This window comes from Phragmites australis, chromosome 21 (assembly GCF_958298935.1).
Source record: "Phragmites australis chromosome 21, lpPhrAust1.1, whole genome shotgun sequence".
NCBI lineage: Eukaryota > Viridiplantae > Streptophyta > Magnoliopsida > Poales > Poaceae > Phragmites > Phragmites australis.
The window spans coordinates 18,863,686-18,886,884 of NC_084941.1; the positions used below are offsets into that span (position 1 = coordinate 18,863,686).

The 23,199-nt window shown below is 39.8% G+C and overlaps 1 protein-coding gene across 2 annotated transcripts; it reads left to right on the forward strand.

The window, feature by feature from the left end:
• The first annotated feature begins 12,768 nt into the window (after nt 1-12,768).
• On the forward strand, nt 12,769-22,733 carry LOC133904132 (pentatricopeptide repeat-containing protein MRL1, chloroplastic-like). Of its 2 annotated transcripts, none has more exons than XM_062345629.1 (19): nt 12,769-13,216; nt 13,970-14,651; nt 14,769-14,991; nt 15,131-15,194; nt 16,329-16,473; nt 16,571-16,686; nt 16,785-16,913; nt 17,030-17,221; nt 17,318-17,482; nt 17,578-17,718; nt 17,912-18,011; nt 18,450-18,558; nt 18,636-18,727; nt 18,907-18,997; nt 20,254-20,488; nt 20,571-20,663; nt 21,028-21,076; nt 21,854-21,947; nt 22,216-22,733. In XM_062345629.1, the coding sequence occupies exons 1-19, from the start codon at nt 12,872-12,874 to the stop codon at nt 22,445-22,447; spliced, it is 3,297 nt and encodes a 1,098-aa protein (XP_062201613.1). In that variant the 5' UTR covers nt 12,769-12,871; the 3' UTR covers nt 22,448-22,733. The 2 variants fall into 2 exon arrangements, with proteins under 2 accessions (XP_062201613.1, XP_062201614.1); XM_062345630.1 differs by having other exon boundaries at nt 20,254-20,485.
• Nucleotides 22,734-23,199: the final 466 nt, after the last annotated feature.

Here is a 23,199-nt window from a genome sequence, read left to right on the forward strand (position 1 = left end):
AAGAACCAGAGTTATTGGTGAACGATGGATAACAGTGCCTCTTTTATTTGACTTTGTGCTAATTAAAATAAAACAATAGATGCGGTGCAAAGAGGAAACAAACAAATAAACAAAGCTCTACTCAGCTTTTGTAGCCAAAAATACTAGTACTAATACAATATTCTTTAGCTAATATGGGCCCCTTCAGGCTTGATCCCGTGTATTGACTTATAAATTTATATGAACTTGTTTTAGAATGTCCTCCTCTTTTTTACAAGCCGGTTCCTCCCCCTTTATATCAGGAAAAGAATTTACAAACATACAGATCATGCCAAACTTCGTGGCAGACCTACTTCTGATGAAGCCAACTACCCAAAGTTCATCATGACGTCGTATAGGAAAGTATGCCTTGCTCTAGTTGTCCTGCATGTCCTGTCCCATCACTGAACGCTGTCACACTCACTAGTTAGGCCATCCCGAAGCATTAAATGCTACGATACTACATGATGGGTCACTGCTCCAACACGCTTGCCGACGACCTCGCTCACTGAAAGGGAGTGCCTAAGGAAAGAAAAATACTTGAGTGTATGGTATTAAATGCATCTTGATAGGTTAGGTGAATACCTAACTTGCAACCAGCTCTTTTGCAACCAGGGGGTTGGTGGCATGAGCCTCGCCCTGGTCGCGCGATGAGTCCTAAGGTCTTGAAAATATCTACTGCCCGCTGACACTTAATGATATGGGACCCACCCTGTAGGGCACCCCTTATCTATTACACCGATGGTACACCTCTCTAACCCGACTATATAAGGAGAGGAGGGGAAACATCGAAAGGGGCCAAGGAGAAAAGGAACCAAAATACAAGTCAGAAAGAGAGCCAAAGAGAAGCAAAACAAGGTCGGAAGAAGTAGAAACAACTCATTAAGACCCACAACAGATTCAAGCCTTGATCAGATACATTCGACAAGAGTTTCATGATTTAGAACATGAGAGAAGTCATCGAGGTTCATATGAGTAGATCTAAACACATCCCATTGTAATTGTGTTATCCTAATATTAATCAAAGTAGCATAGAATGTAGAGCTATTATCCTATAGGAGGTCTGAACTTGTATAAAATGTGTTCTCCTCTTTGATATGTATAGTTGATGACCATATATCCCTAGTTTAAATAACTATTTGCATAATTAACTTTATTAATTATCAATAGCTGATGCGGTCCGTGGGGTGCGACAAGACATGTCTTCATCAACTAAGTGCATCAAGTCTTTGACAATGGGCTACTTCGATGACAAGTTTTATAACGTCTTCGGACCCAACATCTATGTGAAGCCCAATGAGTTGGCGGAGGTTCCTCAATCTTTGATGGTAAATTTCGGCCATCGAGCCTTGGAGGTCAAAGGTCAAGATGATTACTCATTTGATCATATGGCTAGTAGTTTGGGAAACCTAACTATGATTACAGCCTTAATTTCCACGCCCTTCGCCACCGAGTATCACAAATATAGAGAAGAGATTCTGGAAGATGAACCTCGCTTCTCGGAGTTCGATGTATCTATAGACGAAGAAGACATACAAGACTACAATGTCAATGTGCTTTCTGTTGGTCAGCCAGAGGATCCAACGATGGTTAGTCGTGGCCATGAGAACCGTGACACAAGTAACAATAATGACAGGGCACGACAAGAAGAGTTGAGTCTGATGAGGAATAAATAATTAATAATTGTATACATTTAATAGAAATACAATATCCTTTGAACAAGTATCCATGGTACACACGTCCACTATGTAAGAATCAACAAAAGAGACACGACATTAGTGACGGCTGCTCAAAATACGTCACTAATCACACATTAGTGATGGGTCCAAAGATGATGCGTCACTAATGAAAACCTCGGGCTCAAACTCATCTTAGATGATAGGTCATTAGTGATGGGTCTTAACTTGACCCATCACTAATAATAGCAGTGACGGGTCCAATTATTACCTATCATTGATGCATCAGTCATTAGTGACGCGTCTACAAATAGACCCGTCACTGATGTGTTACATCGAGCAGAGGATAGATATCTCCTCCCACCTAGCACCCGGTCATTCTCATCCACTTACTCATCTCTCGTCCCTCTCTTCGTCACCACTGCCCCCTCCCCACCGCACCTTGGCACCTACCTTCCCTACTGGCCTCTGCTGCCATGGTTGACAAGCATGCTTGAGCTCCTCCCTCCTACATTTATTCTATTCATTATCTCCTTCATTTGTTTTGTTCCTCCTCTCTCACCTCCCCTATTCTCTCAGATCCAGACAACCGGAGGCAATGACTCTCCCAGGCATTCGCACGGCGGCGCAGGGATGCAACGCCCATGCTAGAAAAATGCAACGCCCATGAGAAGAGGCAGTGCCCGCGTGAGGAGGAGGCGGCCATAAGGCCGAGGCCCACCCGAATCCAGCGATAATGAGGTGCACCAAGGCAGGACCGAGGGCACCCGGATCCAATGGTGGTGAGGTTGGGCCCGCTCGGATCTGGTAGGCACGAGGCCAGGGTCATCCAGATCCTACAGCGGATGGCGGTGGGGCGAGACGGCCTATTGGGTGGTGAGGAGAGGTGGGCGGAGGTGGAGTGTGGTCAGGCGAGGTGACCCATGGTGGAGCGCAGTGCGCCAGCGAGGCACCGATCGACCGACCGGTGCTCTGCACCGCCTTCCTCCGCTCAGGTACCCCATGCCATCTCCCTCCCCCTGTCGCGTGTTCCCTGATTGACCTGACCCCGTGCCTCCAATCAATCGCTGCCTCCTCCCCAACACCGCCACAGAGTCGATCCACGCCGACGATGGCGGAGAGGAAGCTGGATCGACCCGTGACACTGTCCATGCCCCTCCATGCTATCCCCGACCTCCTCTTGTCCTCCACGCTGGTGTCAGCCGCCCCCTGCTAGTGCATTCAACTGGGTCACCGGCCGCAACAACCGTTGTCGTCTCGTCACCCCCTGCTAGCTGCTCCGACTAGGTCACCGGCCACCGAACGCTACCAAGTTTGAATATAAGTTCCTCTGGGCTACCAATGGTTTGGGTTGGTAGGATTAAAAATGGTTTCCTCTGACTAACAACTACAATATGAGATTATAAATAACATTAGTCTATATGACTGCATATTGTGATGTTCTATTCAATTTATTCTTATTGCTATATGACTACTGCATATTGTGATGATCTATTCAAATCTCATTACAGTCATACAAGTCAATGTAAGGTCCATGGCTTATATTACTGGTGAATCATGACAGAAATAGTAAATTGCTCTCGCTCATATATTATTTTTTTTAGAATTTTTTTACTTTTAATGCAAAGGTCACAGATCAAAGTGGCTGAATATTCTAGGACCGAGTTGATTTACTGGATAAGACTCTTTTGAATGTGAGGTCATTGTTCTTTTGTTTACTTTTATGTCTAGTTTGTAAAGAGAAGAAAATTTAGTATTAAGCTAAATGCTATTGTACATGAACACTCGCAAAAGGCCGAACTACCATTGCAGCTTATGCCCTTCTTGAGCACGATGGTTCCATTGCATGCTAGAACTACCATTGCACGCTAGAACTATTGTTATTTTTTACAAGATTTTTGCTTGAAATCATAGTTGTCTGAATCTCAAAAAGTTTATCATTTAATGGATGTCGTTTTAGATAAATTGTTTCTTTGATAGCCTTACTTCACATGAATCACGTATAATGCTTAAATGCAAAATTGGCTCTTACTCTAATTCATATTTGTAACTAATGCATCTTTGCTTGTAACCCGTTTTATATTTTTTTTTTTCAAAAACACATTAGTAACGGATCTTGACCTGACCCATCACTGATATACATCATTAGTGATAGATCTAAACCAGTCACTGATATACGTCATTAGTGATGGGTCTAGATCTAGACCTATAACTGATTTACAGTCATTAGTGTCGAGTCCAGACTCATCACTAATGTGTCCACATTAGTGACGTATTTGGAGTGATAGGGATTTTACGCGTCACTAATGAGGGTTATCACCTGTCACTAAAAAGCTATTCTGATGTAGTGGTCTGTAACACGATGCGACAGGATCTACAATCCGTCACTAAAAAGCTATTCTGATAGCTCATCGTGTTCTATATGGAAATCATCCTCAAATTAGGAAGGAACCTTCCAAATATTTGGAAGTTATACAATTCGAGAATGTTACATTTGGAACTCCGAGTATAGTACATCTCCTTGACCCAATTATATAAGGAGGGGAGGGGGGTACGTCCAGAGGTAGATCTGGGAGAAAGTTGATAGGAGTCGAGACAATCAAATTTCAACCTTTAAGCTTGACAAGCAATACAGAACAATCCTAGTCGGATAGGAGCAGATTCAACCCATTGAGATGTACAAAAGAGTCATGCCATAATTAGATTTATCTAACAAGAGCTTTAGGATTTAGAACATGAGAGAACTTTCCAAGTTCCTTAGAATTAGATCTAGATACTTCCCCATTATAATTATTTTTTTTCTAAAATTAATCAAGGCAAAACATGATATAGAGATATTATCTTAAGGGATGCCTTAACCTGTATAATATCTCGTGTTCTTGTCTTCGATATGCAGAGTTGATGACCAGATATCCCTATTTTCAATAAGTATTTGCATAATCGATTTTACCAATCATCCACAGCTGGCGCTACCCGTGGGGATATACGACAAGACATGTCTTCATCAACTAAGTGCACCAAGTCTCTGAAAATGGGCTATTCCGATGGCAGATTCTACGATAACTTCAGACCCAACATCTACGTGAAGCTCAATGAGTTGATGAAGGTTCATCGATCTCTAATGGAGAATATTGACCGACATACCCTAGAGTTTGTTGGTCAAAATGATAACTCGTGTGATCATATGGCTTGTGGGTCAACAAACCCAACTACAATTGTGGTCTCAACTTCTGGTAGCTCTCATTACTAAGTAATTGCCAATATAGAGAAGGATATTCCGGAGGACGAACCTCGCTTCTCGAATTTGATGCATCAATAGATGAAGAAAACATGGAGGATAATGGTGTCAATGTGATCTTTGCTAATCATGCTGAGTATTAGCCGGATGTTAGTTCTAGACATGAGAGCCCCATTATAAATAAAAGTGACGATTGTGTTCCATGAGGATAGTCGGGTCCACCCAAACTCCCCTCCTCGACACACGTCCTAGGCAGAAATTAACACCGCATGAGTTGCCATTTAGAGTTCAATTCTTTGGGCCGACAAGGTAACAAGAAGGAGTTTGCCTTCGGTACTGCTCAATACCAACAAGGCACGAGGATTCTGCTCTCCAATCCACCTCGGGAAGAATTAGATACTCTAGAAGGAGTGTGGTGGTTGGAATACGTTAATGTAATTATTACCGGTGCACAACAATGGGCAGTGGTGGGCCCACTCACGGACATGGGTGTATGTACACTTAAAAATTTTGTGCATTTTTTCTGTATCTCATATACTAGACCAGCCCAACTCCTAAAAGGCAACCCAACCGGCAACCAGAGCACATCACCTGCACACAACGCACACTGCACAACCCATGACCTAACGGCCCAGCGACGCTTGCACAACCGCATATGTAGTTCGTGGCGCACAACCAATGGCCCAACGACCAGTTTGCACATGCCTTCACACCCAACTTGCTGAGACAGAGTTTGGGGCGCATGGCGGCGGCAGTGCGAGCGCGCTAGGGCAAGGTGGAGCTGTGCGTTAGGTGCAAGCGAGGTGTCTCCTGTGGGGTGCTAGGCGCAGGGCCTGCTGGTGCTGGGCATGGGCACGATGGCACGAGTGCAATGTTGGCAAGCATAGCACCAATGGGGTAGGGCAACGGCCACAGCGCGAGCTAGGCACAGATGGTGGTGAGGCGGAGCAACACCAGGGTGATCACGACACCTACGAGGTAGAGCATGGTGCCAGTGACTGCGATGGCTTTGACTCCCTCTCTGACACCGGCGGCCATAGACACAACCCGTAACACTGTGAGAACTCCTTGAGTCCCTCTCTCTCTCAGTCATTCGAACAAATATGATAATTTGGGAAGGCATGTGTTAATCATCTACCACAGCTAAGATGCAGACAGTAGCATCTTTATTTGCATACTAGTTTGCTTTTACTCAAATTAAGCAATTGTTCTAAGGCATGGGCTAATCATCTACCGCAACTAGGATGCAGACAATAGCATCTTTATATTACCTTAGATATTGGCATTATTATGAACAATTTGTACTTTGCATCTTGTCATTCTTTAATATTTATGGTTATAAAAAAAATTAGCTGCATATAATGTAGTATGTATATCCAAGTTGAAAATCCTGGGCTTGTCACTGGCTACAGGTAGAAGCCTCGAGCTGAGCAAGATCTATGTCACATCCCAAAATTTCTTTTTATGTCATTGAACACTCATGGGTATCACTGGCATCATAATTGAATTCTTGAGCATTTGTTGAATGCTTTTGAATTAAAATTTAAAATGACAAACTCAATGAAAATGATGCATTGTGAAGGAGCTCACAAAACTTACATACAAATTTGGCCTACAAATAATTTTAGAATTATCCCATGATTTTTTAAGAATAGTGAATTTTACTAGATTTTTTAGAGTTAAATTGAAGCTATAAAAATTCATGCAACATTTAAAAGCTTCCAACTTGAATGCATTTTAATTCAAAATATGCTCAGACTTTTTGGGCCAATCCAATTCAAATAGGTTGCACATGAGTTATAGAAGCTACACAATTTTTTTCATGATTGTTAGGGCTTTAGAAGACCACTGTTTGGACTGAGAACAAGGGAAGAACAATTGGAATCATTGTACTATTCACCAGGGCACACCTGTCATCTTCCTCCCCTCTATCGCCCGTTCTGTCTCAAACAGCGGCTCGGCACCACACGGCTGAAGTGGCCTGCCATTGCTGTGGCCGGCCAGGTGCCCACGCGAAATGGCACTCATGCCCTCGCCCTTGCCTTATCCCCCAACGCCCTCCTGCTCCTCTCTCAATCTCTCCCTCACTGCTCTCCTCTCTCGCTCATTCTCTCTCTAAGTTGAGCCCACGCCATAGCAACGCCCAGCCGAGCTACTGCTCCCTTCTTGCCAAGCTACCCCACGCTCAAATCCTTCAAAAGGGGATCCCCAAGAGCTTCTCTGCTAGCCCGGCAACTCGCCATCCTCTCCCTCGCAGTCGAGCCCGGCAACTCCCGGCTACAAGTCGAGTGAAGTTGTTCTTTAAGCAATGCTTGTGAGTAAGATAACCATGTCTGATTTATCGGTCTGTCAGCACAACAAGGAAAGAAAAAATCTATCTGATTACCTAAAGAGAGGATTAACTACTTCCTTGACTTTGACTGCCAGCTCGAAAGTTTTCTTCTTGATCGAATAGTGGGGGGCTAGAGAAGGAAGGACAATTTCGAGTAATATTTAAGACACTTTGATCTTCTTGTTTAGAATTGTATTTGATCTGTCAGAGAGAGATTCAACATGTAGTCTATGGGGACTGCAGTTTGAGTTCTCTGAGCTTGCGCTTTACACTACGGAACCTGTGGATGTGGAGTCATGGAAATTGGTGAAGCTGTGCCACCTGACTGCCTGAGAGGAGGTGATCGACTAGCTACCATTTTATCTCCATGCTGCAAATTATGCACCTGTTTTATATCATCTGTAGGTAGCCTATCCAAACAGAATAAGGAATAATATAGAGAGCTTTGGCTCTTGGGGTTTCAATGGAAAATACTTTGGATTATTTATGTTTGTCTAGTACTGTATGTCTGAATGGCACTCTAGCATAATGTAAAAATATGGCGCTTCGGCTTTGAATTTGAGCTTGCAATTGTGCACGTAGGTAAAGTAATCTGACAAGTATATCTATCAACATGTATTTTTGAGGAATTTTTCACATCGACCAGTTGTTCTTGAGCCATGCTACTACGTAAACACAAGTACCGCCCTCATAGTTACACAAGGCAATTCATGCCATTCAAATACGAATCATATCAATAAGTTGTTCCGGACGTAAGAGTTTTCCTGCAAGATCCTACGGGAATTGTGCGATTTGAAATTTCTTAAGTCCGCAAGCCTGGCTGCAATATATCCCTGGCTCAAACCTCAGAATATCTTGAAGTTGATAAGGGTATCATTGTTAATTCCTAAAAAAAACCTTTTATTTTTAGATCTGGAGCTATCCTGCTAGCTAAGTACTTTTACTATCAATTTCAGCTCTACGACGGATCTGCTCCACTGTGGATTTCTAAAGCAGAGTAGAAAAAACTGAAGTATAGCTATGCCAAACATACCCCCAGATATAATCCTATTATAATTATCTTCTTCTAAAATTAATGATGATTATTCTAAAAGAGGCTCGAACCTGTATAAAATCTCGTGTCCTTATTTTCGATATGCTCAATTGATGAACAAGTATCCTTAATTTAAATAAATATTTGCATAATCTACTTTACCAATTATCGACAATTTCATAAACTTGCAAGTTTAGATTCAAGTAAACATTTGAGCAATCGCAACATTAATTAATACTTGGGAAGTAAAGTTTTTTTTTTTACGTTTCAAAACGCAAGTTTTGGTTGTAGAGCTGGGATTTTTTTTTTTATCAAAGTTAAGGCCCGTCAACCAAAAAAACTTACATCTAGAACGGTCTTTCCCCTTCTACAGTGCTCCTATGGCACACCAAAACTAGTGGCCTAAAAAAGGGGATAAAGTTGGGAAAAAGGGGATAAACCATCATGTGGTTGAAGCTTGTCTCTTAAGCTCGTACTATTATGATTTACGGGGATTGTTGAAAAAGTATTAAAGAGAAGAGTGCTACGGATGTCAATACTATCGATCCTGAGATTATTGTTGACGTGAAAAAGATACCGTACTAAACACTAAGCATCTTGTGTGCAATATCTGGAGAGTAGCACTCAGGATATCCCAGTCGTGATGATGCGTCATCGGATATGCGTCGTCACCCACACTCAGAAGGAATCCAGTTGGAGCGTGGATGACCGATGGCTCATCCTTAATCGTCGAGATCAAGAACATGTAGTAATGTAGATTAGAAAAGAGAACAAGACTACATGAGCTAAGTAAAAGACGAAAGGTAATATAAATTATATTTGATCGATTGATTGATAATTCAATCGCCTATGATCCTCTCATATTTAAAGGGCGAAAGGTCTTAGCCGTATAAGATTATGATTTTTAATAAAACTAAATAAAAATTACAGATATAATTCAGCTATATCTTTCCTATTTGACGATGCAAATTTTAAATATTCACCCGAATATCCTTTATTAAAGTTTGGTCTTCTTCAATTCGACTACATTTTTTTTCGGAATATCTGTCCGTGTCAACTAACCACGGGTCGAAAGTACTGTTTACTAGGCGGAGTACTGTTCACTGGCGAAAAGTACTGTTCATTGATCAGAGTTACTGTTCACTGATAGGAGTACTGTTTATTGTTTATTGGTCGGAGTTATTGTTCACTGTAATGCCACTGTAAATACCAAATATTATTATCAATAATTATTAAAATCCAATTTTTTGAAGCCATAGTATTTTATGTTGGCCTTACACTTTGCCACCAGCCAACTTATCACCAAATTACATTTTTATTAGGAAGGGCTGGGTGACCCGACAACCTGTAAAGTGCATGTTTGGAATTCTTCACAATTGGACGTAAAAGGGTTGAAAAGTACTGAAGAAGGTGGAAAATGTGCCTCCAACCATGCTTAGCGTGGTCATCATCGGGATTCATCGGTAAAAGGCAAGTAGTGCCTCCAACCATGCTTAGCGTGGTCATCGGGATTCATTGGTAAAAGATAAGGGGTGTGATTAATGTTATGTTTAAATTTATACATCATATTATTTTATCTAATTAAAATAGAGTATACCTCATTAAGAGAAATAGCTTGTTTATTTTTGGTTTCACACTTGGTACTTCAGAGGTCGATGAGTATACTCATGTCGATGCACTTATACTTGTGCTAATCTTTATTAATTCTAATACAGAGATTGTCATCGTAAGGTGAAGTATGTCGACCGGTTGTATTTATGATTTATTCCATAATACTTGCTGCAGTTGCTTAATGATGGGTTGTATGCATATATATGCACCATGTTGCAATCATGTCATTTCATGAGCATTATTCATGGTTTTGCATAAACCTGAAATCAATGATGATTATGACGTTATGAGAATATTTTTTAAATTTCGTTGACATATGCATACATATGCATATCATATGAAGATAAAAACTGATTACTACCATCATGTTGTTACTCTCACCGATACATAGAGTTGCATAAGAGGTTGTCATCATTCAACATTAAACTCTCCAATGGAGTTATATCATGTTATTCATACAATCTCATACCGTCTAAAGAATATAAAATCCTGGAGAATTGGTACTATGATATATGAACACTTTAGGTGTTTGTTTGACGGTCACCATATTGAGAAATTGTATTAGCAGATGTTGTACTATATGGAGGAGTGTTTTTTTTTTAATTTCCCATGTCTTGACTCATCTTTGAGAGTAAGCTTTTGCTTTCAGGTTAAATTTTTATTTAAACTATAGATGATATATATATATATATATATATATATATATAGTCGTTACTTGTTGAATATATCTCACCTCATATTTCTTTTACAGGTATGCCTAGACCGTTTTGACGAGCATAATGAGCTGGGGAATTGAAGCTTGAACGCACCATAATGTTAGTATTTCAAATCATGTTGCACAAACCCAGTTTAATAGTACGATGCTTGTGATTGTGATAAGATTTTGTCTAAAGGACATTTAATCTCGTTTATGTTGTAAGGAATTATACAGTGTAATAGTGTCATGAAGAATTTCAATTACTGGTTATATTTTGTTTAGAATATTATATTTTATCATATCTGTTATACCATACAATACAAGAGAGGTGTTGCCAAAATTTTAATTTTGGTTGAAATATGCTTTAGCCGTAGAGCATGGCGTTACAATGTTTGTTTGGGTTGATGTTTTTTCAAAAGCTACTTTTGGCTTGGGACCTTGGAGATGCTATTTTTTCAAAAGCTGCTTGTGCAAAAGTTGTGACCGTTTGACAACTTGCTTTTTAGATGGGCTGGTTGATGACTTTTGAGCTGAATGAAGTGTGCAATATCTGTAATACTCCTAGCTGTTTGGAGTGAATATAAATTGTTTTAGTGACTATTACTAATACATATAAGATGTATATACATGTATATACATGTATCTGGTATTATTGGAATATGTAAATAATTTATAATCTATATGATATAATTTTTCAAACGATTTGTGAGCACCAAAATATATAAATTATGTATCTAGTATTATTGAAATATGTATTATCGTAGGTGTCAAATGATCTATAACTTTTTGTGTCAAAAAATCACTTCATCATTCTCTTCCTTATCTATAAAGATACTCTTAGACTTTCTCTGAACATGTATACTGAACTTATATTACTTCGCCTAGTGTCACAACTAGACTCGTCAAAAGTACTATAATACTGTTTCAACAATAAATGTTTGATGCACGTGAAGCCATGTTAACATCTCCTCGTGTGAAAGTCAATGGAGCTTATGCCATTAGATTCTCTTTGATAACGTACCACTCATTGAAGCTAAGAGAGTAATTTTTTTAAAATATTAATAAAATATTATTTACTTAGATTTATTAATAAAATATTCTTTCCTTAGATTTAAGTGTTATTTCTTCTCTTAAAACCCTTTCATGCTGAAATAGAAGCATTATAGTTTTATTATATGAAAAATGAATTTTTAAAACATCGAGATGCGTCGTTTGAATTTTAAAAAAGTTTGAAAATGCTTCATAAAAGAAAATTCCAAGTTTTTTCCTCCTTCGAGCCAACTCCCTTTTCACCTGAGGACCTCTGCAGAGTATAAAATTAATATATCAGTTATGCTCATGGTTAAAAGTGGTGTGATCCTTTTACATGATTAATTGGTTTGCGTTGGTATGGTTCAGATGGTTTGGGTTTTGGTTTGGTTGATGGTTCGTTATTTGTGATGAGTAGTAGTTGGATGGTTGATTACTTGTGATGGGTAATAATGGATGTTTTTTGGATTACTTGGGATGAGTATTTAGTTGGTTTGAGAGCTTACTGTGGATTTCAGATGGTTGAGAAATCTGTGTAGATGTTTTTAGAAGTGAAAATTTATTGATGATTCATCTAGTTAAATAAGATTATTTTATAACTCTTACGGTAGCATAGTTGGTATTTATGTAAATTATACTTGTTATAGCATGTTCCTTTCTTTAAATTTGCATATAATTTATTTCTCACACTTGCGTTGCGGAGTATGATATGTATTTACACTTGCTATTTCTATACAAATGTCCATCAAATTGTTACTCAGACAATAAAGGAGAACCATATTACTACTTAAACGAAGAGGAAGACTTCTAGTTTGGTGGACCCAATCGATTGTCTGTGAAAGATAAAAGCTTCACTGTGTTTTGCTAGCGTGCTTTGTTTAAGATATTAAGATTATTTCTATTTATTTAAATTAAATATTATAATAAAAACACTGTGTGATATATTAATAAAGTCGTTATATATATCAAACTTGACCTTAATATATATATATATATATATATATATATATATATAACTTATTTCTGATTTTTTTATAAAACTGGTTGTGACAGTGGTATAGCAGTGACCACAGCCAAGGCAGCTGTAATGACCATGGAAACCAGAGCAAAGGAAACAAAAACGACCAAATCTGGCGCCCAAAGCGACGTCCTCCGCACCACAACTCCTCGCAAACTCCGGATAAAACTCATCATCCTCCTCCTAAACCTCGCTCGCTCCGTGGCTCCTCAATCCCCCATGGAGGCCTCCGCCTCCGCCCCCGACCCCGCCTCCGCGGCGCCCCGCGCGCTCCTCCCCCTGCTCACCTCACCCCCGCGCTTCATCCACCTCCCCCCCCGCCCATCCGCCCGCCGCAACGGCCGTGGCTGGAGCGGGGGTCTCCTGCTACGCCCGCCGCCCCTCCGGAGGCAGGACCCGGGCGCCCGCGCCCGCCGCACGACGAGCTGTTGCTGCTTGTCCAGCGGGAGCTCGGCGGACTTGCTGCAGGGCGGCGGCTCGCTGGTCGCCGCCGCGGCGCTCCTCGCCGCATTGCAGGTGGTGTGGCTGCGGTGTTGCCGCGCGGGGCACGGCGGTTCCCCGGAGGTGAGTTCTAGTGGGTGGACATTGTGGCCTTGTGCTTCGTATGTAGTTCATGAATTCTTCTTCTTCTTTCTGAGAAAAAGTTACTTGAATATTGTCATTTTATATGTTCTGCTTCTTGAACATTACGGCTCGTACCCTGCACATTTTGAACTTGAATTGTCAGTTAATAGCATACCTTGCTGGACAAACCAGATAGTAAAAACATCCAGCACAAAATATGGTTACTGGTTTGGGCTAGTGTCATCCGGTTCCACAAATGTAGTTATATATATTTTTCGTAGATTATCCTTCTAGACCAGGCAAAGGTTCTCGATGAGAAGCGCTGGTGATACCAAAACTGTTGATCGTGTGTTGAATGCAAGTAGTAGCTTCAGGTTAGCCCAGCTTATTCTGGTTTTGGGTACATGTTCTTGGATTCTGAGGTCTGGGAATCTGGTGACTAGCTAGTGTTTCATTGACAAATCTTGGAGACTACAGCAAATAGGCAACCTTTGCAAGATTGTCCTGATTAAGGTTCTCAAATCAGCATAGGCTTGTAGAAAAACTGTCAACATAATCACTTTTATCATCCAGCATAAAGTGTAAGCTTGTTCATTTCCTGGAAGGAAAATAATCGTCTTCATTGGTTGGACATGTAAGTGGCACATGATTAGTAGCTTAATCATATTTGGCAGATGTGTAAGGGACAAATGAGTCATGGTTTAACAAGAACATTAAATATATTCTTACTTTAGTGATCTTCATATTTGGCAGGTTTTACTTGAAGATGACAAAAACTTTGTAAATAAGGCCCTTGGTACAACAAAAGCAGTATATGAAAGTAATTGTGCACCACAGACAACTCATGATAATGGGTTTTCAGAGCTGTGTGTTTCTGGAAGAATGAGTGTTGATGAAATGCATTGCAAGGCTCATAGTTTTTCATGTGTAAATACTGTACATAAGGAAACGCAAGCTTATTCTGTAATTACTCCTTGGACATCACTGGATACATCGGTAGATATTTCTAGACCAGAAGAAGTTTGTTTCTCAACTCCAACTGCAAAAACAAGTTATATCGAAAAGGTTACAAGTGCTCCTGCGATGCCACAGTCTGTGTCAGAAGGACAAGATAAAAGCAAGTATTTCTCGAGCACAGTGGGCTGGGTTGTTGGACTCCCTCATCAATTTTTATCTCTTTCGGGGCAAAAGGAAGTGATTCAAAATAGCCAAGGTCATACTGATAAGCCAATGGATAAAGAGGATGCTAATTTAGTTGGATGCAGTCAGAGTGATCAAGAGGAACATCTTGATTTGACATCTCTTTCGTCCTTCAAAAGAATAGCAGAAAATCATCGCAATTTTGTTCCCCAGACCAGCAACAGCAATTTGTTCGAACCAAGACACGCAATTGAATTTGCAAACTCATATGCAGGGGGCTCTTATTTGCCAGCAGGTTTAACTTTGGAATTCATGTATCCTTCTTGGTTCTTAGTCTGCTAAAATTATTATTTTTTTCTTTTCGTATCACCTCTTGAATGATTTGGTCCTCTGAAGAATACTCTATATTCAGGGCAATTCACTCCTGTTGCATGCTTAAGGGAAGGTCCTCTTAGTAAACAAAAGAAATCAGTGAAGGACCACGATGGGGCAACAGTCATTGGCTGGAGTATTTCAAACATACTAAACAAGGAGAATCCAGATAACTTCGCTACTGCAAATAGAGGTGGATTGAATGGCACGAAGGATATACTAGATTACTTGAAGCGATACAATAGTTTCCTAATGGATGGAAGGTATAATATTTGATAGATAATCACTACAGCATTCTTGCCTCAAACTCTATTTGTGTTTCGATATGTAATGTTAATTCCAAATTATGACCATTTGTATCTGTAATTTTTATCGGTGGAAACATCCATTTGGTACTGTCAGGTTGAAAGACTGTGTGGATTTGTTAGAAATCATGGATCAGAAGGGATTGCTTGATATGAAGAAGGTAAATTACGTTTTTCAATGGCCCAGTGATTTTTACAATCTTTTGAGGAGAATAATTGTTTACAATTTAATCTTCAATTGAAAGAAGTATGTATTAACCCCCTAAACTATAAGATAATCTAATTTTAACCCTGCATTATAAAACTTTCTAATATTCATCCTTCAACTATTGAAACTGGAGCATATAACCCTCTAGACCTGAATAATTCCAGTTATGCGACGTGGCAAGGGTTTTTGACACGTAATAACTAAGCCAGCTGGGAGGTCTGAAAATAAAATAGAAACACGTTGGGGCTGCATTCAGGTTCTTTTCCATCTACTGTCTTGTTGTCTTCCCTTCATCTTCTCCCCCCACCCCCCGCCTCCTTACCTGTCCTGGAGCATAGTTGCGCTTGAGCTCAGGCTTGAGACCGTCCAGCCACCTATGCGGTCACTGCCACCACCACTGCCTACTCAGCTCAACCGTGGCACCTCTCATCAGGCATATCATTGGGAGATGCTTGGGTTTGGTGAGCTATGAGCAGCTGCTTGAGTCCAAAACGTCAGGCTTGAAGTGGTGCTCAGATTTGGAGAGGAGCACCATTGATTGATTCCTGTTGGAAAGTTTCTGTTCCAGGGCCACACGGAGATTGTTTGGTTTTGGCAAGAAAGAAAATAAGAGCTCCAGATCATGGTTGGCTTGCTAATCTACTGTATACACACAGGCTCCAAGATCTGGAAGCTCTCGGCAATGGCGCTTGACTTGGAGTTGGGGATGAAGAGATGAAGATGGTGGAATATGACATCTGATGCTACTTGTGGGTCCTATTATTTTCTCTAACTTTAAGTGCTGATGACTGCTACTAAGATGCCATGTCAACAAACTAGTGCCTACTAGGAGCATCAGCCATATCTAGGGTAGTTTTGGGTTCAAGGGGTTACATGCTCTTGTTTTTAAGACATTTTTTTTATGTGTGTGTGTGTGTGTAAAATAGACGGTTTCATCTTTCAAAGTTAAAATCAGACAACTTCAATAGTTGAAGGGGGTAATATACACATTTTCATTTAAAGTTTTTCCAACTTCAAATGTTGAAGGAGGAAATGTACACGTTTTCCTTTCAAATATCTTCAAGTTCCTGATTCCCATTTATTTTAGATCCACCATGCCAGCTTTTTTAGTGCGTGTAAGAAGCAAAGGGCTGTCTTGGAAGCTCTTCGCTTTTGCAGATTGATTGACAGCCCGAAAATGAGCACTTTCAATATGCTTTTGTCCGTGTGTGCTAATTCACATGATTTTGATGGTAACCGCTCTACCTTGAACTTCTAGCATTTCTTGTCAGATGTACCAGAATTGGGGCAGAGATTATGGAATATGACCAAATGTTTTTATCTTTACAGGAGCACTCCAAGTGATGGTTCTCCTAAATGAAGCTGGGCTAAAACCTGATTGTAAACTTTACACCACATTGATATCAACTTGTGCAAAGTGTGGAAAAGTTGATGCCATGTTTGAGGTAATTAAATCACAAAGTCACATATAGGTTGTTTCCATGAAAATCTGATAATATACTATACATCATGCTATATCCTTTAAGTTGTACTTATATTTTAGGTCTTCCACGAGATGGTTAGTGCTGGTATAGAGCCTAATGTTAACACATACAGTGCCCTAATTGATGGCTGTGGTAGAGCTGGACAAGTGGCCAAAGCATTTGGTGCTTATGGGATCATGAGTTCAAAGGTGATGTTCTGTCTGATGCATTGTTTATGTTGATGTTACCGAAGAAATTTTCCAGTTTATAACCCTCTTTAAGGTTCTTCATCCTTGTTAAACTTACTGGGTCGTACTTGCAGTAGAAGGTGAAGCCAGATCGAGTTGTCTTCAATGCTTTGATCAGTGCATGCGGTGAATCCGGAGCGGTGGCTCGGGCTTTTGATGTTTTATCAGAAATGACAGCAGAATCCTCAGAATCCAAAGGAACCAAACCAATTCTCCCTGATCATGTCACCGTTGGAGCGCTGATGAAGACATGTATTCAGGCTGGCCAGGTTTTTTATAGATTAAAAATATTTTCGGAAATTCAAAACAGAAAATATAGTTCCTGTATCCAAAATCAAGTTTTCTTAATCATCTTCTTTGTGTAGACTGATCGAGCTCGTGAGGTATACAAAATGCTTCAGGAGTATGATATAAAGGGTACCCCAGAAGTTTACACAATTGCATTGAGAAGCTGTAGTTTGACTGCTGATTTAGGGTTTGCATTGAAGATCTATGAAGATATGAACAAGATTGGAGTAAAACCTGATGAGGTGTTTTTTCTTAGTGGGAAGCTTAAGGATACCTAATGTGCTCCTCTTCTACAGCTTATTTTACTTCTCTGATTGTATTATTCCTTCAATTACAGATGTTTTTAAGTGCTCTAGTTGATGTAGCTGGTCATGCCAGAAGGGCGGATGCTGCCTTTGAAATAATGAAAGATGCAAGAGCAAAGGGCATACAAGTTGGAACCATGGCATACAGTTCGTTGATGGGTGCTTGCTGCAATGTAAGTCTTCCACAAATTGTTGGAGAAAAGCACATCTTGGATTTATTGTGGCTTGCATGTTTTGCAATAGTCCTAAATTTTGCATAGCTACTTCTATCTTTTTCTTGCATGGTTTGCTCTTCTCATTTTGAGTCCATTGGTACATTACCAAGATTCCTTTTAGCTCATCATGATTTGTGTGCCACTGTTTCAGGCGAAGGACTGGAAAAAGGCACTGCAGCTATATGAGGAGATTAAGTTGATTAAGTTGATCCCAACAGTTTCAACGTTGAATGCTTTGATCACCTCGCTGTGTATGTCCACTTCTTGAAGGAAATAAAAAACTATGTTCATTTGCCACCTGTATATGTTCTGAATGAGAAAATTGTACTAGATATCCCTTTACTTGTCATGGTGTACCACTTAGATCCCTGAATCTGAATGGTAAGTTTGTAGGTGCTCTAATATGTAAACTGCCACTTAAATTATTCTTGTCACTAGCTAAAAGTACTGATGTGCCAAGATAATAAAGATATCAAGCTGATGTCACACTATTAGCTAGTGAAAATCACCATGACATAACTAATACAATTTGCAAGTTTACGGGTCCAAGTGAAACTTAATTACTTGATTTCCATTTTCTGAAATGTGAACAATATCTCCTTGTCCGTTTCATTTGAATCTTGCCCTAGTTCGAACATTCAAACAATGGCGGTTTCATGCTTTTTATCAACCATGCAATTAAATTGCAGGTGATGCTGATCAAGTTTCGAAGGCTGTTGATGTGCTTAACGAGATGAATAGACTAGGAGTCCATCCGAATGAGATAACATATTCTGTCTTACTTGTAGCTTGCGAAAGGTAATAACTCTGAGCATGCACTGCACACTTCATATTAATCTTACGTTATTCGTCAGATACTAACAGCTGCCATGTAGAAACGGTGAAGCCCAACATGGTCTGGATCTATTTGAACAATTAAAAATAGATGGTATTCGTCTCAATCCCACCATTGTCGGTTGTCTTACCGGTACGTTTTTTTTATTTTTTGGTCTTTACTGTATGGGAGAACCTGCATTTTGTTTGTTCTCTCAACTCACTTATTTTACTTTTTCCTTAGGTCTACAAGTGCTAGCAATTCTTTTTTATTATTTGTTCCACTTCTATATATAGTGACAATGCTTCCTGCTAAAAAATCTTTTTCTTCAGGTTTATGCCTACAAATGTTTGACACTGATCTTTCACTTGGAAATATTATTGTCAAATTCAACTTAGGGAAACCACAAATTGACAGCAAATGGTACGTTCCTTGCAGCCTTGCTGGACTGCCTCATAGTCTCAAATATTATGCCTGACTGAACTTTATGTTAATAGATCAAATTGTTTAGATTAACCCTTAGGCAGAATTGGCATGCAAAGACCATACAGAGTTGACAATATCTTTTAAACACTGCATTAATCCAAGGAGATGATACGTGAAAAACCTCCTGAAGAGTATGGTTGAGTAGCAATTAGCAAAGCAGGCTGACCTTGACAAGCTTCAGGACCTGTCGACAGCAGGCACTGAAGCAAAGACAAACTGTTGCGCGAGCTCATGGAAAAAGGGTGAGAGAGTTGTTTACTGTTTTGCTGGTAAGGAGCACCAGCAACAATGACCAACGCCACCACAGGTGCTAATCTGAGAAGGCACAAGGCACATGAAATAGGAGTGATATGGCAGCTTGTGAAGGAGACAACAGCGCAAATTTGACACCCTCGGCTGTGGTCGTCGGCTGCACCCAACTGTTGCCAAGCTCGATGGAAGCATAGGCCTGGGGGACTCAGTAGTGGAGCAGAGAGGCTTAACACCGGAGAGACTCGACTCGGGGACGAAGAAGAGATGACAGCTGGGGAGGCCAGCTGTGACTCGGAGCAAAAGCTCAACAGTGGGGACCCGGGATATGTGAATAAACATTGTAGCAAAAGCTGAAGCCGAAGTCTGAAGTAGAAGCTGGAGCTGGAGCCCAAAGATGAAGCAGCGCCAACTAGATCAGTTTCTAGTGTATCCACATCCAGTAGCAGTATACCAATGCTCCACTGAACTACTTGCAGTATACCAGCTTCTAGTGTATCTGCATCCAGTAGACAAGTGACGTTATAACTTTAATCAGTCCAATACTATTAGAACAGTTTGATAGCTCCACTTATAGATATATATGTATGACTTTGTGACTTGTCGCAACACAATCAAGATCTCATAGTTGCAACTTTTACCAACATAATTTATTATTAAAAGAATATATCACTTCTATGATGTTTCGAGAGAACAGCTAGTATGCCTTGAACATGCTTTGGTTGTTTTGTCAATTTCTTTGTTAAGCAGCGTAAAAGTCTCCTATGTGGACCACATGTCCACACTCCAGCATAACTCTTAACAATTTCATGCAAAATGGATATGCTCAGATATATTTGGGGGACCAGACTCCATTATAGTTCTTTAACAACATCCTCTTCAGATGCATCTATAATCAATTTTACAATTCTCTCTCAGCAGCTTATATTTGCTAATTTTTATAGGACCTCCGCAGCAATTAAGGTCTACCGTGAGGCAATTTCCACTGGGCTATTACCATCAAGTGATGTTTTATCTCAAGTGTTGGGATGTTTGAGGCTTCCTCATGACAGTTCACTGAAAAACACTTTCATTGAAAATATGGGACTAAGTTGTGATATTCCACAGCATCCCAATGTAAATTCACTTTTTGAAGGATTTGGGGAATATGATATCCGTGCTTTTTCTATACTGGAGGTAGTGGTGTAATGTTCAATTAAACAGTGGCTCCATCTCAGTATCCTGCAGGTACTGATCAAAGCTGCATGGCTTCTTGTCACAGGAAGCTGCTTCATTAGGAGCAGTTGAAAGCATTTCCATGAAAGATGCCCGAATTGTTATTGATGCAAGAAAGTCAAAGATCTACACAGCCGAGGTGTTTTTTTTGCTAACTGCACTATGTCACTTCATGAAACTGCTTTAAATGTTTTATCTTAATAAAATATGATGTGACATCATTATTTTGCCCTTGCTATTGTACTTAAGCACAATTTTTGCAGTTAAACCAGATCTATGGTGGCTATGTGTTATATAAACTTGGTACATGAACGATTTTCTGAATGATTACAATACTCAGCAATCAGTTTACAAATATGCATACTTATTTCCATTTCTTTTGACTGGAACTTCTTCCCTGTCCAAATCAACCCTGTGATGGATGCACAATTTTTTCCCGGTTGTCTGCGCATGCTTTGTGTTTTCCTTTCAACTGATGGGTACTTACGCTTTACTTCTCGCAGGTATCTCTTCTTACAACATTGAGGTCTTTGAAGCATCGGCTCGCTGCAGGTCAATCTTAAAGTACTTTGATGCATCAAATTATTTACTATCTTGTTGCAACAAGCAAATAAGAAGTGGCTAAAGACAATAAATATGGAGGGGTTATTTACACTCCTGTGAAGTTCAATTAACGCATAAACTATGAACCAATAATTATTGTCATTTGAGAAACAGATTTCTAATTGGTATTCCTCTATCCCCACGTCAGTAGCTTCTGCCTTATGATTCTCTTTCATTCGTGATCAAACATGCCAGAAGAGATATATTGCGTGGGTCAGCTTCATACTCCCTCCAATCGTAAACATATGATATCTTAGGAAATGTGTGGTCAATCCTCCCAAACTTTGACCATTAATTTCAAAATAATTATTTGGATCAGTAATATGGAAATAGTATTGTTGAATTTTTTGTGAAAGTATTTTCATAATATAGTAATTTCACAATTTTTTACTATTATTTTTACATAAGAAGTAGTGGTCAAAGTTGCATATTAGAGACCCTATTGATTTCCAAAACATCATTTATTTACAAACGTTGGGAGTAATAATTTACTACCATGCTAGCCATATTCTGCATTGTAACGGCTCGGAATCAAGTCTCTTTGGCAGAATACAAGATCCTTCAAGGTCACCTACAAATTATTGTTAGTTGTTCGTTTACAGTTCTAGGTCCTCCAAGTAATGACTTAGTAATGATGTGACTTCCTCATGCACCAATAACAAAGGGAGAAAATTATTGTATAATTTACATCTTAGTTACTCTGTTCTAATTATTATTATGCCACAGGTGCAAGGTTACCAAATGTGACAATCTTATTACCCACAGAAAAGAAACAAGTTGACTTTGATGAAAGAGAGAAAATGCTTAAACTTGCTGGACGGTAAAATTCCATTCATTTTCTCAATACTTGTGCTATATATTCATAGATCTTGATTTATCTATGTGGAAGTTGGTCTGAAGAGTTTGGTTGTTTGCTTTTGTTCTACCTAACGCATCGAATGCTATTGCGACTAATATATGAAATCCAGAGTCAAATAGAAGGATTTTTCTGTGCTGCTTTTTGCTTAAATTTCTTTCAAAAATTTCCTTTATGCATTCGAGTTATCCAATAACTTCTAGACGAGACTGATTTGGATTATGATGTACAGAATTGGTCAAGCAGTTGGTGCCCTTCTGAGGCGATTAGGAATTTCATATCAAGGTGAGGAGTCTCATGGGAGGATGAGGATCGATGGCCTCACCTTAAGAAGGTGGTTCAATCCAAAATTGAAGAGCACATCCTCAACTGCAGCACCCGCTGACTTGCTTCCACTACCGTCGCGATTAGCGAAAGGGATAGCTGATCAGCAACGCGAAATCAGAAACCTTTCTCTTGAGTAGCACATGACTATGCAGCAGCAACCGATCTCAATAACTGTGTGACAAGAAGTTCAGGATGGTAAAATCTGTGAAGAGTTCGTTCAGAGGAAAGAAATACACAACACACAATTTGTAAAGAGATTATTCAAAGAAAAGAAATACACGATACATCACACTTTTGTAATTAGGCTGCATAAGGGATTTTAGTTTTTAGAATATGAAGCTTTTTTTTCCCTCTTACACGCCCTCTGTCGCACAAGATGATGAATGAATGTGCCTCCTAGCATTGAGAAGCTTTAAGTTTCCACTGACACACGGGTTTTTGGTTGGAGGATTAGGTCCAATTCCCTTGGATTGCAAGAGAAATAAAACTTCTTTCTTTGCTATAACAGGGGATTGGGTCAGATGCCTGCCTATCCAAACATGTTATAATGCTTACACTTGTCTCTGAAATTTCTTGTACATGTTACGTTTGAAATTATTATTTAGTTTGTAAAATCAATATTGTATTCTGCAATTCGAAAACTCCTAGAAATTTATGAACTTCACTAAGGAAAGCGCCTCCACAATTCTTTGCCACACATGTAGCCCACTAGCAAACTCCTCTTATATATTTGTCTAAACCAGTAAAGGGTAATAATTTCTCCTTCACACATTGATGTCCCACGGTCATTCACCGCCCCTTCATCTTACATTGATGGTTCCTCAGGTCATGCCCCACCAGCACAAACGATCAATCTGACCTTCACACATATTCATGTCTATCGGGCCAA

What these genes read in the sequence shown, in the direction of transcription:
- LOC133904132 (XM_062345629.1), top strand. Translation starts at nt 12,872, where the DNA reads ATGGAGGCCTCCGCCTCCGCCCCCGACCCCGCCTCCGCGGCGCCCCGC. An exon ending in TAATTCACATGATTTTGATG is followed by an intron (nt 16,474 to 16,570) that starts GTAACCGCTCTA and finishes TTATCTTTACAG; the next exon opens with GAGCACTCCAAGTGATGGTT. An exon ending in CAAAGATCTACACAGCCGAG is followed by an intron (nt 20,664 to 21,027) that starts GTGTTTTTTTTG and finishes TACTTCTCGCAG; the next exon opens with GTATCTCTTCTTACAACATT.